This window comes from Zootoca vivipara, chromosome 4 (genome assembly GCF_963506605.1).
Source record: "Zootoca vivipara chromosome 4, rZooViv1.1, whole genome shotgun sequence".
In the NCBI taxonomy this organism is placed as follows: Eukaryota; Metazoa; Chordata; class Lepidosauria; order Squamata; family Lacertidae; genus Zootoca; species Zootoca vivipara.
Genome location: NC_083279.1, coordinates 101,860,385 through 101,880,145, shown reverse-complemented (window position 1 = coordinate 101,880,145; position 19,761 = coordinate 101,860,385). Strand labels below are relative to the sequence as shown.

General features: G+C 44.6%; 1 protein-coding gene across 2 annotated transcripts in view; it reads left to right on the top strand.

Annotated features, from left to right (window-relative positions):
• Nucleotides 1–19,761, top strand: part of LOC132592056 (zinc finger protein 883-like) — a 71,625-nt gene that overhangs the window by 14,208 nt on the left and 37,656 nt on the right. Inside the window, exons 2-7 of one of the 2 annotated variants that reach the window (XM_060274109.1) lie at nt 2,045–2,543; nt 2,716–2,797; nt 3,080–3,162; nt 4,607–4,733; nt 7,998–9,436; nt 12,976–13,016. In XM_060274109.1, the coding sequence (XP_060130092.1) occupies nt 2,142–2,543; nt 2,716–2,797; nt 3,080–3,162; nt 4,607–4,733; nt 7,998–9,436; nt 12,976–13,016 (2,174 nt within the window). In that variant the 5' untranslated portion in view covers nt 2,045–2,141. Of the gene's footprint in view, nt 1–2,044; nt 2,544–2,715; nt 2,798–3,079; nt 3,163–4,606; nt 4,734–7,997; nt 11,072–12,975; nt 13,017–19,761 lie in introns of those variants that run through there. The other variant, XM_060274108.1, reaches the window with a different exon arrangement.

The following is a 19,761-nucleotide window of genomic DNA, read 5'->3' as shown; positions in this document are numbered from 1 at the left end:
GGGGGGGCAAACCCAAGTCAGGGAGGAGAGGGTCCTGCCAGGGAGGGGCGAGGTCTGCAAGGCTCTCCTTCCTGGAGATCAGAGGACGCTCAGCGTCATTGCACAACAGAGGAAATATGTGCAAATGGTTTTCCAAAGCTGGACGAGGAGGTGGACTACCCCCCCCCCCATTAAAAGACCCACTAGGAGGAGGGAGGGAGGAAAGGTGGGAGAGAAAGGCCAGGAATAAAGAGAGGGATCCCAACCCATAGTCTGGCTGCTGCATTGCAAACCAGTTTCCCCGTCGTCTCCAAGGGCAGCTCCACATGGAGGCCACTGCAGCAATCCCCTCGCACCCAGAGCATGGCATCCCAGGACCACATCCTCTCTGTCCCAAAGGGATTGTTGCTGGAAAACCAGCCGAGCCAGAAATGGGCGCTGCTACTCACTGAGCCTCCAGGGACCTTGGCATCAATGGCTGTGTGTGTGTTAAGCTATCTATAGAATAATAATGATAAATTGCCCACCTAATTTCAAGAGAGATGTATTTGGCCCCGTCCACTTGGCCCTCAGGGGGTTGGTCAGATACATACCTGGCCCTCAGACCTAAGAAACAGGGACCCCACCCCAGGAGTCCAAGTGCAAGAAAAGGAGACAGAAGCAGGAGTGGGGTGGGGGTGGGGAGTACCTCCTGAGGACCCCTGGGTGAGGCCCCCCACTAGAATCTAATAGAATAATAACAATAAATTTCCTGCCTATATTTCAAGGGTTTGGCTCTGCCCACTTGGCCCTCAGGGGGTTAGCCAGATACATACCTGGCCCTCAGAGCAAAGAAATAAGGAGCCCACCCAAGGAGTCAGTCTTGAGAGCAGCAGAGAGTCCAAGTGCAAGAATAGAAATCAGAATTTGGGCAACTAGCCGGTCTTAAACTTAATAAGGCCAAGATGAAAATGTTTACTAAAAATATAGGTTAAGATATGGTGGAAGAATTGCAATGCAAGTACAGTCATGCCTCGGTTTAAGTACACTTTGGTTTGAGTACTTTCAGTTTAAGTACTCCGTGGACCCATCTGGAACAGATTAATCCACTTTCCATTTGTACGTTATTATTTTGTATGTTATATTATTTATATATGGTTTTGTATGTTATTATTTTTATATCATTGTCTGTTTGGTGTGTTTGTGAATGTATTTTAATTTGAATTCTAATAAAGTTTATTTTAAATTTTTAAAAATAAGTACGCTTCAGGTTAAGTACGGACTTCCAGAACCAATTACACTCATACTACGGGTTAAGTACACTCCAGGTTGAGTACTCAGCGGGCCCATCTGGAACGGATTAATCCACTTTCAATTACTTTCAATGGGAAAGATCTCTTCAGGTTAAGTACGCTTCAGGTTAAGTACAGACTTTTGGAACCAATTGTGTACTTAAACCGAGGTACCACTGTATTTGGGAATATGGTTAACAGCAAAGAGTATAAATTTACCTGGCCCTCAGAGCAAAGGAAAAGGGACCCCACCCCAGGAGTCAGTCTTGAGAGTGGCAGAGAGTCCAAGTGCAAAAATGGAGACAGAAACGGGGGAGAAATGTGCCCTGAAGTGGGGGTGGGAGAACAACTCCCAAGGACCCCCGGGTGAGGACCCCCACTAGAACCAAGCAGCCATTTTTCACAAGATACAAATGACTCCCTAGTCAGTCAGTTCTGACTTCATGCATTGACTGGAAGGCAGGAGAAACTAGGCTGATTCACCTCTAATAAATCCTTTCAGTTTCCTCCACATTTTGCAATCTTCCTTCTAGGAGGGCTAGAGGCTGCTTTCTTCTTCTTCTTCTTCTTCTTCTTCTTCTTCCTCTTCCTCTTCCTCTTCCTCTTCCTCTTCCTCTTCCTCTTCCTCTTCCTCTCCTCCTCCTCCCCCCCTTCTCCTTCAGAAGATCTCATGGTTTGGGCTGTTGTGCCGTCCAGTCCTGGTTCGTAGCAAGACTCATCCATGCTTGCTAAGGGAACCTTTTTCCTCTCCTGACCTACAAATTGTCTAACAAAACAATGTATTTCCTTTCTAGGATTTGCTAGAGCTTCTCACTAGCACAGGCAGAACGTGGAAGAATACCAAAGGGTTCCTTCCGATCTCTCAGAGGTTCCTTCCAATCTCTCATCCAGATGGATGAGCAAGATTCAGCTGGCCCTGGAGCAGGAAGAGGCCATGCCATCCAAACTGGGAGCAGTGAGGAATTCTGTGAAAACTCTGTGCAGAAGATGCTGGGTGAGGAGGACACCCTCCGCTCAGAGGGGCAGAGCCAGAAGTTGAGGCAGTTCTGCTGCCAGGAGGCCAAAGGGCCCCGAGAGGTTTGCAGCCGACTCTACCACCTTGGCCACCAGTGGCTGAAGCCAGAAAGGCACACGAAAGCTGAGATGCTGGACCTGGTGATCTTGGAGCAGTTCCTGGCTGTCCTTCCCCCAGAGATGGAGAGCTGGGTGAGGGAATGCGGAGCAGAGACCAGTTCCCAGGCGGTGGCCCTGGCCGAAGGTTTCCTCCTGAGTCAGGCAGAGGAGAGAAAGCAGGTGAGAGAGACTTTCCTCTGGATATTCCCAAGGGGCTCCAAACAGGACGGAGAACATCCCATAATGCTCTACTGATGGCTCATCCTTTTTCTAGGAAGGCATCCATGGAATGAGATCTTTCTAATATTTCTCCCCATTCATTCTCTGTTTTGAATCCTTGTTTCTTTTTCAGGAAAAGGATCTCTTTGCAGAAATGGACCTGGATTCCTGTGAGACAGAGAGGCCTCCGTTGGACACCAGAGAGAGGCCACTGGGTAAGCAGGGAGGTGATTTTTCTCTGTACTGTCTCATTCTGTTGGTTTTCAACCCAATCTCTGGGTTCTTTTCATCTTGTTTTGGGGGGATATTTGGGAACAAGGGTCCAGAGAAGGGGAGATGTATTTCTGCACAACAAACATATGAAATGGGCACAAAATTCCAAATGCTCTCAGCAGGTCAGGGTTTCTCAAAGGCCCACCTGTGGTTAGAGATGCCCAATTTCACCTGCGAGAGAAGCATAGACTCCTGGCATCCTGCTTACCTTTTTTCTTTTGCAGGTGACAGAATGAAGCCAGCAAGTCTTCCTGATCCACCTTTTCATGGAGGCAGAAGGGAAGCAGCAGCTGTGGAACCAGATCAGGTCAGGGGAAGCCGCCTTGTGGGGACAGAGGCTGAGGGATGGAGCAATGTCATGGACTGGATGGGCACAGAGGAATGGGGAGAGGAAGCAGCCGGAGAACTAGGAAGGGACGATGGCTCAGAGCCCAAGGAGTGGAGGTGGAAGAAGAATGAGCGGTCAGAGGGACAAGAGGGAGAAGGCTCAGAAGAGGAGGTGTCAGAAGCTGAAGGGATAACAGGGCTTAGTGAGCTGGGACACTCTGTGGCAGAATGCAGTGCAGAATCAGAGGCAGAAGAGGAAGGAGGCGAGTGGGAGGAGGGAGCTTGAGGTCTCATTTATTTCTAGATTGATCACTGAATGCTAAAATTGTCTTCTAAGCAGTGTACAAACGATAACAAATACGGTAGTGTCCAGGGTTCACCTAGCCAGCCCCATCCTCTGCAAAATGGGGACTGCTCCCCACTCCTCCCCCTCTCCATGAACCCCTTAAATTTGGCTCTAGGGCATTGGGAGGGAACCTCCCCAGAACAGCTCACGAGGAGAGGAGAAAGTGGATCCTTCCATTGGGGAAACTGGAATGTTTGCGTAGGGGGGCTCCCTGGTCCTGAATGCGGTAATTGTGTCTCTGAAGGACCAGGTGGGCAGCCTGGGATTCATTCATTTTGGACTCACAGCTGTCCATGGAGGCACAGGTCAAGTCTGTGTCCAGGGTAGCTGTCTACTGAGACCCTACCTGATGGCGGACTGTCTCGCCAGAGTGGTGCATGCTCTGGTTATCTCCCACTTGGACTACTGTAATGCGCTCTACGTGGGGCTACCTTTGAAGGTGACCTGGAAAGTGCAATTAATCCAGAATGCGGCAGCTGGCCTAGTGACTGGGAGCGGCCACCAAGACCATATAAAACCGATCCTGAAAAACCTGCATTGGCTCCCAGTCTGTTTCCGAGCACAATTTGGTGCTGGCCTTTAAAGCCCTAAACGGCCCTGTATCCCTGAAGGAGCATCTCCACCCCCATCGTTCTGCAAGGACACAGAGATCCACCTCGTGAGGGGCTTCTGGCGGTTCCCTCACTGCCCGAAACCAAGTTACAGGGAACCAGGCAGAGGGCCTTCTCGGTAGTGGCTCCCGCCCTGTGAAACGCCCTCCCATCAGATGTCAAGGAAATAAACAACTCTCTGACTTTTAGAAGACATCTGAAGGCAGCCCTGTTTAGGGAATTTTTTATTATTTGATGTTTTATTCTGCTTTTAATGCTCTGTTGAAAGCCACCCAGAGTGGCTGGGGGAACCCAGACAGTTTGGTGGGGTATAAATAAATTATTATCATCACCATCATCTTCATCATCATCATCAAAATTTACAGCAAACCTATCCTATTGAAACAACACAGCAACTAACAGGCAGTTTTCTGTAGCAGATCATGTTTCTACTGTCTCAGAGGAGGACATTTCCCCTTTTCTTTTAGGGTCCAGTGTGCTTTGAAGATGTCGCTGTTCGTTTCACGGACGAGGAGTGGGCGTTGCTGGATCCTGACCAGAGAGCTCTGCATAAGTATGTCATGGAGGAGAATCATGGAATCGTGGCCTCTCTTGGTAAGACTCCCTGTGGGATCGTCCTATCTGCCTGGAAATTCAAAAAATACCTCTCTGTGACAAACTTAATATATTTTCACAGAGCTCAACAGCGCCCCCTATAACACCTGGGAACCTAACACCCCCCACAATAAACAACACATTACAGTTCTTTCATTGAACAATCTTCCTCAAATTATTCCTTTTTCTACCATGATTGGGCTGCTCTGAACTGCCCAGGCATCTTAAATGTCAGCTTCAGAGTTGTTAGGAAAGATAAGTAGCTTCAGGTTTTCTGTTTTTGTTTCTGCTGCTGTCAATCTTGGGTTGACCAAAGAGACGCCTGACATTGGAGATGGAGGGGAGGCCATGACTGGGCCAAACCAGATCCATCCCAGAGAAGAGCCAGGCTTATTGAATCTCAGGTAGTCGTAGCAGTGATAAGAATAGTAATAGTAATAATTTTTATTTATACCCTGCCCATCTGGCTTGGTTGCACCCAGGCAACACATGTATAAACATGAAACATTAATAATAAAAATCTGATCGCGTATAAAAAGTACATTAACTTTAAAATGAACAACTTACAGTAGTGGCCAAAACTGTGGAAACCTTTTGGGGAAAGTGTATTTCTGAGGTTTGATGGCTCATGGCACCATTTGTAGGGAGGAATAATACCAAAAAATTAAATAGCAATGGAAAGATAATTTAATGAAGATTGTAATGCAATAACTTTTATGAAGGAGTATTTATTAGAACAGCAGTCATGAAGAAGAAACATGAAACACACAAAAAAAATGGGATATACAGAAATTCTCATCATGTCAATTAATACCGGTACTTAGTTTGGTAACCTTTAGCTTTAATTACGGCCTTACAACGCCTTCTCATGGAGTGAATCAATTTTTTTTTTAGTTCTGCAGCTGTAATAATGTGAGCCCAAGATTCAATTATTGCCTCTATTAATTGAGCTGGGATTCTGAGCAGCCTAGTTAACGATCTTTTGGGGTTACGAACACTTCAAAACTGGAATGAGTGTTCTGGTTTGCGTAATTTTTTTGGAAAGCGAACGTACTCCATTCGGGGGTGCACTTCTGTTTTGTCGGCACGGCCTTCCCTCGCTCAGCCCAGCAGAAGCAGCGGCGTTGGAGCCAGGGATCGGCAGCGACATCTTTTGCCTGCTTGGCACGGCCTTCTCCTGCTTAACGCCGTCTGTGGCAGCAACACCCAGAAGCAGAGAAGGGCGTCCTTGATGCTGCAGTGATGGAATAGTAGAATAGACAGCTGAGCGGAGGGTGGGGAGGAACGATCCCTGTCCAGGGACTCACCTGTCCTCAGGAGATCAACCAACAGACCGTCCTCCTGTGTAGCCTCCTAAACTCTCCATTCAGGTGTCAGGAAAAGGCCTACTTACGAGTAGGACCCTGGCAGAGATATATTCTCCCCCTCCTGGGCGATCGTTCGGGAGTTTCATAAGCATTCTCCAGCCCGAACATCACAGCGACTGGTGCCAGAAGACACCAGCACACTTTAGGGATCCGCAGAGGTTGCTCAGTAGCGTAACAGACCTCAGTAGCACAGCATCTTGGCTAATCTACGTCATTTACATATAAACACACTTGGAGCTCTTCATCATGTCTCCCTCTCTCTTGCATCACACAGAAAAGAGAAATAATAATAATAATAATAATAATTTATTATTTATACCCCGCCCATCTGGCCGGGTTCCCCCAGCCACTCTGGGCGGCTTCCAACAAAACAGAAATTCTAAAATACAGAGATCCATCAAACATTAAAATACAGAAATCCATCAAACATTAAAAGCTTCCCTAAACAGGGCTGCAAAGGAACAACAGTCCCACTTAGGAACACAGTAAGACAAACATCCTGTCTACGTCACTTCCCACTCTTTGGAATGAAAACACATGCAGTCATATGACAGACAACAAACCTATGACTGTAGACGGGGAATGAATCTCCCCAAATCCCCCACCTGCTATTGCTTGAAACGGATGGTGAGGTCACACGCAGTCCCAAGCAAGTGAGACTGCTCGCAACATCTCCCGTTCTCTCTTTTGGGGGAGAGATCTGTGTCTTGCCCAATGAGCTACATCTTAGCAGTGTGGAACTTCTTCTCCACTTCCTGAGTGAAATAACTACTGCTCACTGTCAAGCTGGTTAACTCGTGTTCTCGTTATTTGTTTTTATGTTGTGACCCGCTGTGTGATATTGGGATGAAGGGAGGTATATAAAAAAATTATACAGTGGTATACATTGATGATTGCTTTCAGTTGATGGATCAACGGTCTAGTTAGATAGTAAAATTCATGCTAAATCACTGTTTTAGGGGTTGTTTTTTAAAAGTGGAACGGATTAATCCCTTTTCCATTATTTTCTATGGGAAAGCACGCCTTGGTTTAAGAACGCTTTGGTTTAAGAATGGACTTCTAGAACGGATTAAGTTCGTAAAACCAAGGTACCATGTATTGCTGGGTTGCTTCTGACTAACAAGTTTCTTTTGTTAGTCAGATTTTCGATTTGGTTAAGGTTGAAACCACCTTTTGCACACAGCAGCAACATGACATGGAGCGGAATCCTGCTGAAATTAAATAAATAAATAAGCAAGGTTATCACATGCGGAACGCTTCAGTTTGGGCTCAAATATTTGATTTCTGTATTTGGGGATTTTACATTCCCATTAATGATGCAAATTCTGCCCACATCTTTTGCTATCATACAACCCCAGATCAGAACACTAACTGGGTGTTTCACGGTAGGTGTAATGCAAGTAGGGTTTAAATCTTCTTCGATTTCTCCTCACATATTTTTCTGTCATTTTTTTATGTTTTCCAACTCATGAAACAAAAGAAGACAAAAAAACCAACCAACCAACTTGATAGCAATCACATAACAATCTGACAAAAGTCAACCTAAGCAAGTTGTGCCTCCTTTTTCTAGTTATTTGGCTATAACGTTTGATAGAATACAGGTAATTACATTCTTGATTAAATTATCTTTCCATTGATACATAATTTTATGATATTACTCAAAAAGAAGTAGTGTTATGAGACCTCAGTCCTCTGAAATATACTTCCCCCCCAAAGGCTTCTACAATTTTGACTACTACTGTATATCAAACTAAGCAGCAATCAAGAAGCCATCAGAATCTAATAATAAATACGTTGGTTAATGACAAACCACAAAGGCAATGAACACACACCCAACTCCCTTCACTTCTTCTTCATTTGTTCCTGAGGCTCTAACCCAATTTTGTCTCGATTGCAGATTTTGATGAATTGGAAATTGCGAACAAAGGTGAACATGACAAAATCCCCAGAGAGGAGAAGCCAAGTAAAAATTTGGAGTGTGGAGAAAGCTGCAGTCAGAGCTCCCATTCCATTTCCCAACAAAGAATTCTCATTGGAAAGAAACCCTATCAGTGCATGGAATGCGGGAAGAGCTTCAGTCAGAGCTACCATCTCACTTCCCATCAGAAAATTCATACAGGGGAGAAACCCTATCAGTGCTTTGAATGTAGAAAGAGCTTCAGTAACAGCTTCTCTCTCACTTGCCATCAAAGAATTCATACAGGGGAGAAACCCTATCAGTGTGTGCAATGTGGAAAGAGCTTCAGGACTAGCTCCAATCTCACTAAGCATCAAATAATACATACAGGAGAGAAACCCTATCAGTGTGTGGAATGTGGAAAGAACTTCATTAATAGCTCCTCTCTCACTTCCCATCAAAGAATTCATACAGGGGAGAAACCCTATCAGTGCGTGGAATGTGGAATGAGCTTCAGTCAGAGCTCCCATCTCACTTCTCATCAAAGAATTCATACAGGAGAGAAACCTTATCAGTGCATGGAATGCGGGAAGAGATTCAGTCAGAGCTCCTCTTTGAGTTTCCATCAAAGAATCCATACAGGGGATAAACCTTATCAGTGTGTGGAATGTGGAAAGAGCTTCAGTCAGAGTTCCGATCTCACTTCCCATCAAAGAACTCATACAGGGGAGAAACCTTATCAGTGCATGGAATGCGGGAAGAGATTCAGTCAGAGCTCCTCTTTGAGTTTCCATCAAAGAATCCATACAGGGGAGAAACCTTATCAGTGTGTGGAATGTGGAAAGAGCTTCAGTCAAAAGGCCAACCTCACTTCCCATCAAAGAATTCATACAGGGGAGAAACCCTATCAGTGCTTGGAATGTGGAATGAGCTTCAGTCAGAGCTCCCATCTCACTTCCCATCAGAGAATTCATACAGGGGAGAAACCCTATCAGTGCGTGGAATGTGGAATGAGCTTCAGTAGAAGCGATTCTCTCAATTACCATCAAATTATTCATACAGGGGTGAAACCCTATCATTGTGTGGAATGTGGAAAGAGCTTCAGTACAAGCTCCCATCTCACTTCTCATCAGAGAATTCATACAGGGGAGAAACCCTATCATTGTGTGGAATGTGGAAAGAGCTTCAGTATGAGCTCCCATCTCACTTCCCATCAGAGAATTCATACAAGGGAGAAACCCTATCAGTGCGTGGAATGTGGAAAGAGCTTCAGTCAGATCTCCTCTCTCACTTCCCATCAAAGAATTCATACAGGGGAGAAACCCTATCAGTGTGTGGAATGTGGAAAGAGCTTCAGTCACAGCCAAAGTCTCACTAAGCATCAGAGAATTCATACAGGGGAGAAACCCTATCATTGTGCGGAATGTGGAAAGTGCTTCAGTTCAAACTCCAATCTTGGTACAGCAAACTAAATATGACATAATAGGCATCACTGAAACCTGGTGGGATGAGTCTCATGACTGGAATGTAGTAATAGAGGGATACAATCTATTTAAGAGAAATAGACCAAACAGGAAAGGAGGAGGAGTAGCTTTATATGTTAGGGATATGTATACCTGTGAAGAGATCCAGGATTTAAACCTTCAAAGCCAAATTGAGAGTATCTGGGTCAAAATTAAGGGAGAGAAAAACAACAGTGATCTCATTGTGGGAGTTTACTATAGATCCCCAAGCCAAACTGAGGACGCAGATGATGCCTTCCTGGAACAGATGGCCAAGCATTCCAAAGGAAGTGAGATAGTAGTAATGGGGGATTTCAACTATCCTGATATTTGTTGGATGTCAAACTCAGCCAAGAGCATAAGGTCGAACAGATTCCTCACTGGCCTTGCAGACAACTTCATTGTCCAGAAAGTGGGAGAAGCAACAAGAGGATCAGCCATTTTAGATCTGGTCCTAACCAATAGTGATGACTTGGTTAGTGGGGTAGAAGTGGCAGGATCATTAGGTGGGAGTGACCATGCTCTTCTGGAGTTTATTATCCAGCGGAAAGGAGCAACCAAGCATACTAAGGTCCAAATTCTAGACTTTAAGAAAGCCGACTTCAGAAAACTTAGGGAAACGCTGGGTGAAATCCCATGGACAGTAATACTAAAAGGGAAGGGAGTTCATGATGGTTGGGAGTTTGTTAAAAGGGAGATATTAAAAGCACAACTTCAGGCAATACCAATGAGACGGAAACATGGAAGGTGCCTAAAGAAGCCAGGCTGGCTATCTAAAGAACTTTTGACTGAGTTAAGATTTAAAAGGGATATGTACAAAAAATGGAAAAGGGGCGAAATCTCCAGAGAGGAATTCAAACATATAGCCAGCACGTGTAGAGACAAAGTCAGAAAAGCTAAAGCACAGAATGAACTCAGGCTCGCCAGAGAGGTTAAAAGCAACAAAAAGGGCTTTTATGGGTATGTCCGTAGCAAAAGGAAAAACAAGGAAACAGTGGGGTCACTCAGAGGAGAAGATGGTGAAATGCAAACAGGGGACAGAGAAAGGGCAGAACTCCTCAATGCCTTCTTTGCCTCAGTCTTCTCCAAGAAAGAAAAAAACGCCCGACCTGAAGAATATGGAGCAGATGATTCAGCAGGGGAAACACAGCCCAGAATAAGTAAGGAGGCAGTACAAGAATACTTGGCTAGTTTAGATGTATTCAAGTCTCCAGGGCCAGATGAACTACATCCAAGAGTATTAAAAGAACTGGCAGAGGTGATTTCAGAACCACTGGCAATAATCTTTGAAAATTCCTGGAGAACAGGCGAAGTTCCAGCAGACTGGAGGAGGGCAAATGTTGTCCCTATTTTCAAAAAGGGGAAAAGAGAGGACCCAAACAATTACCGCCCAGTCAGCCTGACATCAATACCAGGAAAGATTCTAGAGCAGATCATTAAGCAAACAGTCTGTGAGCACCTAGAAAGAAACTCTGTGATCACTAAAAGTCAGCATGGGTTCCTGAAAAATAAGTCATGTCAGACTAATCTGATCTCATTTTTTGACAGAATTACAAGCCTGGTAGATGAAGGGAACGCTGTGGATGTAGCCTATCTTGATTTCAGCAAGGCCTTTGACAAAGTGCCCCATGGTATTCTTGTAAAGAAGCTGGTAAAATGTGGGCTAGACAATGCTACCATTCAGTGGATTTGTAGCTGGCTTACTGACCGAACCCAAAGGGTGCTCATCAATGGCTCCTCCTCATCCTGGAGAGTAGTGACTAGTGGGGTGCCACAGGGTTCTGTCTTGGGCCCAGTCTTGTTCAACATCTTTATCAATGACTTGGATGATGGGCTTGAGGGAATCCTGAGCAAGTTTGCAGATGACACCAAATTGGGAGGGGTGGCTAACACCCCAGAGGACAGGATCACACTTCAGAATGACCTTAACAGATTAGACAACTGGGCCAAAGCAAACAAGATGAATTTTAACAAGGAGAAATGTAAAGTACTACACTTGGGCAAAAAAAATGAAAGGCACAAATACAGGATGGGAGACACCTGGCTTGAGAGCAGTACATGTGAAAAGGATCTAGGAGTTTTGGTTGACCACAAACTTGACATGAGTCAGCAGTGTGATGCAGCAGCTAAAAAAGCCAATGCAATTCTGGGCTGCATCAATAGGAGTATAGCATCTAGATCAAGGGAAGTAATAGTACCACTGTATTCTGCTCTGGTCAGACCTCACCTGGAGTATTGTGTCCAGTTCTGGGCACCACAGTTCAAGAAGGATACTGATAAGCTGGAACGTGTCCAGAAGAGGGCAACCAAAATGGTCAAAGGCCTGGAAACGATGCCTTATGAGGAACGGCTTAGGGAGCTGGGTATGTTTTGTGACGGGTATAGGGCTCCGTTGAGTTGTTTATGACTCAATTAGGAGCCTCTGATTATCGCCCGGCGCGCTTCCTCTCAGCTTCTCTGCTTACGTAGAACCGGGCTGGCAGTAAAACACACACACAGCAGAGTTCTTCTTCTCACAGCGAAAGCTTGTATAGCCGTTGGATAAAAAGCCTCTTAAGAACACACAGAGTCCAAAGTGTTCTAATAACTACTTAAGTTTATTCTAGAGAGAAAATAACAAACAACCTGGTGAGAGCGCAGACATCTTGCGACCGTCTCCCAGGCAAAAACGAAACCAACTGCAACATACAGAAACACTTCTGGTACATTCTGTAACATGATCTTCCTCAGTGGTCAGGTGCTACAGTACACAGTTAACTCTTTGGTTACTTGTTACTCATCACACCCCCTCTCACCTGAACACTGGGGATAGCGGGTATCCAAACTTACCCCAAAACCAACCCTTCACAGAATTCCCCATGCCGTTGGAAACTCAAGGGTTTTGTGAACCCATCTGCTAGGTTCTCTTGGCTTGGACAATACCTCAACTTCACCAAGCCTACCTGTATGCTCTGACATACGTTTCGGAAGCGGATGTCTAAGTGTTTGGTTCTGGCTTTGAACTGTCCAGACTCCGCCAGTCTCAAAGATGGTTGATTGTCGCCCCAAACAGTGATGGGCTGGCTACAATCACCCCAGATTTCCTGGACCAAACATCTGTAGTACTCCAATTCAGTGCATGTCGCAGACAACGCACAGAATTCGGCTTCCGTGGAAGACATTGCTATTAGGCTTTGCCTGCGCGACCGCCAACCAATCAGGGCATTTCCAAACTTGACTACCAAACCAGTCACTGACTTCCTGTCCTCCTGATTGGCCCAATCAGCATCTGCAAAACAAGTGAGTTGTGGCTCACCTTGCGCTGACATCTCCAAACAATACTCTTTGGTCTCCTGCAAATACCTAAGCACTCTCTTAATGCCATTCCAAGCATGCACGCTAGGTTTCGATGCCTCTCTACTGAGCAAATTGACTGCAAAAGCAATATCTGGTCTGCTCCATTGTGACAAATACAACAGACTCCCTAGCGCTGACTGAAACACTTCAGGACTCTCAAACGCTACTTTGTCCTTCACTTGTGACTCTTTCACAAAGTTTGTCTCCATGGGTGTTCTGACCCCTTTACAATCAGACATTCTGAACTTCTCAAGCAAATGTTCAATCTTGCCTTTCTGACTGAGCAAAAAACTTCCATCCTCAGTTCTGTCTATCTGCACACCTAGATAAACATTCACTGCACCTAGATTCTTGAGTTTGAACCTCTTGCCTAGCTCTTTTGCAAACTTCTGCACTTGCATCTGGCTCTTTGCTAAGCAGATCAGGTCATCAACATAGACAAGCAACAGTTCTTGCTGTTCTCCTTCACCTCTGAGATACAGACAACTGTCAGCTAGACTCTTCCTGAAACCTAGGCTCTTCAAAACAGAATCAAGACATGAATTCCAATTTTTAGCTGATTGCTTCAGACCGTAGATCGACTTGTGCAGCTTCCACACCTGACCTGGCACGTCACTCTCAAACCCTGGAGGAGGCAACATGTACAACTCCTCCTGGAGGTCAGAGTTCAAATAAGCGGTGTCCACATCAAAGTGGTTGACCACTAGGCCTCTCTGCGCTGCAGTCGCTAAAAGCATCCTGAAAGATTCCGCTCTCGAAGTCGGACTAAAGACATCTGTGTAGTGGATTCCTTTCTTCTGAGTAAAACCTCTAGCCACTAATCTAGCCTTGTACTGAGGCTCTCCAGTCACTGTGGGTTTCAGCCTGTAAACCCACCTACAACTGACTGCTTTCTTGCCTTCTGGCAACTGTGTTAGGCTATACACACCAAGAGATTGCATGGAGTTCAACTCTTTCTCCATTGCAACTTTCCACTTACTAGCTTCCTCTACTGACAACTGTTGCACCTCTTCAAAGCTTTCAGGCTCACACACTGCTAGGTTCGCCCATACACTGACAGCTGAAAACCTTTCAGGTGGTTTACCTTTCGTGGTGCGTTTTGAACGCCTTGGTCCCACATCTTCCCCCTCTAAATCCGAACTGCTTGTCTCTGACTGTGGCTCTCTCGGACTAGCAGCACTGTCTAGAGACTTACTACGCTTTGCAGCCCCCTCTGGGCTTGCTTTGGGTGAAGTGGGTGACCTACCACGTTTGCTGTACTTCCCAGGCTTGACCTGGGGTGAAGTCGGTGCGCTTCTGACTTCTTGCTTCACTTCCCTAGGAGCTACACCACTTGGACCAGCTGCCTGACCTGGATCTGGTCCTGCAGCACCTGGAACTTCAGCATCAGCTACCTGAGTTTCCTCTTCCTGGTCAAAACCTGAAGACCAGTCAAGAAGAACTTCGGGGTTAGCATGAATGCGTCTCCAGCCCTCTTGTTCACAGAACGTAGCACTCCTGCTAATGTGAACGCGGGTTTGGTCCCCCTCTGCTGGTACAAACCTCCAAGCCTTTGAGTTTGGTTCGTAACCACAGAAGATCATTTTTCTGGATCTTGATCCCCCCTTTCTGCGCTTCTGCTTTGGAATTAGATCCCAAGCCTCACACCCAAAAGTTCTGAAATAGTGCACCTTCGGAACTTTGCCATACAACATGTAGTAGGGTGTGTTGTCCACAACTGAATTAAAAGCGCGATTTGAACAATAATTCACAAATTTATAGCATTCCCCCCAAAACTTCTGGGGTAGTCCTGCATCAAACAACGTTGCCTCCACCAGTTCAGACAGCGTTCTAAATTTCCTTTCAGCTAAACCATTCTCCTGTGGACTAAAAGGAGCGGTTTTTCTGTGTCTAATTCCCTTGCTGCGGAAAAACCCTTGTAGTTCTGCACTCAAAAACTCTCCCGCCCTGTCACTCTGAAAACACTGGACAGTGACGGAGAACTGCAGTTCTACCTCGGCTACCCACTCTTTTATCACTTTGGCAGCCTCCCCCTTCTCTTTCAGTGTTATGACCCAGGAAAAATGACTGAAATCATCCAGAAGACACAAAACATATTTTGAACCACCTAAACTTAACGTTGACATAGGCCCAGAAATATCCAAATGCACTAACTGAAATGGCTTTGTGCTCTTCCTCTCAGACCTAGGATAAGAGCATCTCTTCGTCTTCGCTTTCGCACATGCGCGGCATTGCAGGTGTTTTTGACATGGCTTGAACCTGCAACCTTTGACTAAATCAGGGGCTTTTTCCACATAAGGAAAAGACATGTGACAATATCTTCTGTGCCAAGCATGAATACAATCCTTATGGATAGCGCCCTCTGTGCCCTTTGGGGTATTGGCACTTTTAGCCTGAGCATCACCAGTGTTACTTCCACCTGCTTGCCCCCTCCCATCTAGGACAAACAGACCATCAGACCCAACAGTAACACTTACCAGCTCAGCCCCATCTCTGGCAATTTTGCAAACACCATTGGCAAAACTTATTTCAAAGCCCTCACGCAATAAGCAAGACACACTTAAAAGACCATTCTCCATGCCTGGTACAACATAAACATCAAGGTTAGTGTCTAAGCATTGCATATAAAAAACACCCTTGCTTTTAATTGTTCCAGAAGAACCATCAGCAAGATGCAGGCTCTTTTCATCTTCAAGTGGCCTGCAGTTCAGGATCTGTCCTGAAGGAGGTACAAGATGATGGCTGCTGCCTGAGTCGATAATAAAAGTGAAACTGTCCTGTCCTTTGTTTCGAACCGTTGCTAAGGCAGCAGACAGACGGCTGACAGGCTTATCTGGAGTTTTCCCACGTCCTCTGCCTCGGCGCTGCTGGCTGGTCCCACGACCACGTCCGCTGGGTTGCCTGGCACCTGGCTGAGTGACCTTGGCTGCTTCCGGAGCTGGGCAAAATCTCGCTACGTGCCCAGGCTGCTGGCACCGAAAACAAAGCCTTGTTGCGCACGCACTCACAGTGGATTCCTCAGTGCCTTTTACTGCACCCCCACTGGCTTCTCTGCGCCCACGGCCCCCCTTCTCAGCCGATTCTTTCTGGCGTCTCAGTTCCTCATCCGCCAAACGCCCAGAAACGTAAGCAATCGTGAGTTCAGATTCAGGCATTGACTCAAATGTTAAACACAAATGTTCATAGGCGTTTCCCAAACTAGACAGCAAAATATAAACTTTTTCCTTCTCTTTGAACACAAGCTCATGCCGCTGCAGCTTATGGAATGCATCAATCACATTGGCAATGTGCTCCTTAATGGGTTGCCCTGGTCTCAGTCTCAACTCAAAGAGATGCCTCATAGCATGCAGCTTAGCTCCAGCTGTTTTTCTCTGATGGACCCTTTCCAAACTGTCCCAGGCTTCCTTGGCATTTTCAGCATTTTGCACATAGGGCAGTTGTGTAGCATCGCAGCTCATGGCAATGGCACATAGAGCCTTATTGTCTTTTCTGGTTTCTGCTGCAAACCTCTGTGCTTCAGCTGCTGAATTATCAGCGACAGGGGTTGGAGGATTTAACACACAAGTCCACAAATCCTTTCCCAGCAACCACATTCTGGCCCTTTCTCTCCACTCTGCATAGTTGTCGCCATTCAACCTCTGGAACGGCACGACAAATGACTCCTGTAGCTGCTCCGCCATCTTGTCCACCCCCGGGCTCCGTGTCTGTGTACTCACTCAGAATAGCTCACGTTGCTCCTCCGGGTAGACTGCGGATCCCAGCCTTCTGGTACAGGGTCTTTCTGCTAGCGAGTGCATCTATTGATTGCCGACTGCAAAACAACAGGTTTCTCCCAGCTAGCTCTTTACACCGGCTTTCTCCACGGCTTTTACAGCTGCAATCACCTTTTATTGCTTTGGTGATTGATTAGGTTCTATGACCCATAACCTGTGACGGGTATAGGGCTCCGTTGAGTTGTTTATGACTCAATTAGGAGCCTCTGATTATCGCCCGGCGCGCTTCCTCTCAGCTTCTCTGCTTACGTAGAACCGGGCTGGCAGTAAAACACACACACAGCAGAGTTCTTCTTCTCACACAGCGAAAGCTTGTATAGCCGTTGGATAAAAAGCCTCTTAAGAACACACAGAGTCCAAAGTGTTCTAATAACTACTTAAGTTTATTCTAGAGAGAAAATAACAAACAACCTGGTGAGAGCGCAGACATCTTGCGACCGTCTCCCAGGCAAAAACGAAACCAACTGCAACATACAGAAACACTTCTGGTACATTCTGTAACATGATCTTCCTCAGTGGTCAGGTGCTACAGTACACAGTTAACTCTTTGGTTACTTGTTACTCATCACATGTTTAGCCTGGAGAAGAGAAGGTTAAGGGGTGATATGATAACCATGTTCAAATATATAAAAGGATGTCATATAGAGGAGGGAGAACGGTTGTTTTCTGCTGCTCCAGAGAAGCGGACACGGAGCAACGGATTCAAACTACAAGAAAGAAGATTCCACCTAAACATTAGGAAGAACTTCCTGACAGTAAGAGCTGTTCGGCAGTGGAATTTGCTGCCAAGGAGTGTGGTGGAGTCTCCTTCTTTGGAGGTCTTTAAGCAGAGGCTTGACAGCCATCTGTCAGGAATGCTTTGATGGTGTTTCCTGCTTGGCAGGGGGTTGGACTGGATGGCCCTTGTGGTCTCTTCCAACTCTATGATTCTATGATTCTATGATTCAATCTCACTTTTCATCAAAGAAATCACACAGGAGAGAAACCCTATCAGTGCGTGGAATGTGGAAAGAACTTCAGTCAGAGCTCCCATCTCACTCGGCATCAGAAAATTCATAGATAGTTTGGAAAAACCCTTCTGTATAGCTTTAGACGTCACGCAAATACGCACCTTTTTAACCAGGCCTTTGGCTGATTGACATCTAATGCCCTTTTAAAATGTTGTTGGGAGGGGGTTAAAGATGTGTATTTTGTATTTTTTTAATGCCTTTTCTTTTTTCTTTTTTTAATCAAACTTTATTTCTTTTAAATCATATCAAAAACAAAAACACAAAAACCTTGTCACAAGACATTGTCATATGCAAACATATTCAAAAAAAACTTGAGAAAAGAAGAAGAGAAGAAAGGAAAAATAGACAAAAAAAGAAAAAATGAACATTTTTTTTAAAAATAAAAATAATCTTTATTGATTTCAACAGAAAAAGGAAATTGTTTACATACAAATAAAAACATACAACTGTAATACTGGTATTACATTGTCTTATTTTCCCCTCCCACCCCCTCCCTCGTTTCCCTCCCTCCTCCCCACCCCCCTACTTCTCAACCTGTTCTGAGCTTATCCCTGTTTTCCAAATATAAATTGCATACTATAATTTATTACTATATATATTACAATAAATGTTACAATACACCCTTAGTCTTATAGACAAATTGTAAACTATACAAGCTTATATCAAATTTCATGTCATTACATATTTTTACAATATTAAAAAAGAGAACACATTAAAGAACAAAAACAACAAAACACATAAAAAAGCAAAAAGCAAAAAAAGACAGTCTTCCACCAACCACGCAATGCTTCCTTATACACTATTTTACTAATCTGTATTCCTTATTTTCTTTTAACCTTCTTTATTTTATATATATATCTAAACCTGTTATTCCCATCCCTCTCTTAGTTCTTCACGGGCTCAGTCTAAACTCAACCAGATATTCATTTTAACACTTGGTTTTTTAAAATACTGGTTCAAACATTCCCACTCCCCTTCCACTCTGTTCTTAGGTTTGTACCTTATTATATCCGTTCGTTTGGCCAATTCTAAGTACTCACACACCTTGCAAAGCCATTCTTCCTTAGTTGGTATTTGTGTCACTTTCCAATATTTTGCATCCAATATTCTTGCCGCCCCGTTGCATATAGAAAGATGTTTTCTTTTTTTGGGATGTCCTTACTCACTATCCCTAATAGATAGGCCTCTGGGTTCTTTCTATAATTAGCCTTAAGTAATTTCTTCAGTTCTTCGTGCATCATGCCCTAAAAATTACCAATCTCCGGGCATGACCACCACATATGGAAGAATGTACCTCTTTCCTTTGTGCACCTCCAACATTTATTTTGATTTGTTCTGTTCATTTTGGCCAACCTTTCCAAGGCTAGATACCACCTGTGGTACATCTTCATTAGGTTTTCTCTTATAAGGTAACAGGCAGTAAAATTTATAGTTTTGTACCATACTCTCCCATTCTTCATATTCTATTATATGTCCTACATCATTTCCCCATTTCTTCAAAGCCTTACCCCTTTCCTCAACCCCTATTTGTCCTTCTTGCAACATTTTGTAAATTTTAGCAATCATTTTTTGGTCGTTCCTTAATATTTCCATCTCCCAGATTGAGGGTTTCTCTTCAAAACCTCTAGTTGTTTTGTCCTTCTCAAAAAATGACTTTAATTCATGATACTCCAACCAGTTTACTCCTTTATGTTTTAATTCTTCAAATTTCTTAATATTTAGGCACTGATTATTTTCCTCCATTAGCTCTCTGTACGTTAACCAATTTTCCTTCATATTTTTCTTGTGAATGGATGTAGAGTCTAGCGGTGATACCCACCCTGCCATTTTACCCATAATTTTTCCTTGTTCCTTTCCCAGACATCAAATAAAGCTTTCCTCACAGCATGATTTGTAAAGCCCCCATGTCCTCTTACTTTCTCATATATCAAGTAACCGTGCCATCCGAAAATGTTGTCCCATCCTTCTAGGTCTAAGACCTCTGTCTTTTCATGTTGCAACCATCCTGAGACCTGTGGGTGTAGGGAATAGGAGCCAACTCTTAGAGGCCAATGGGTCTTTTTTTATATATATAATCTATTTTTATTAATTTTCCAATTAAAACACAATTATATCACATCCATTATTTCGAATTATACAAATA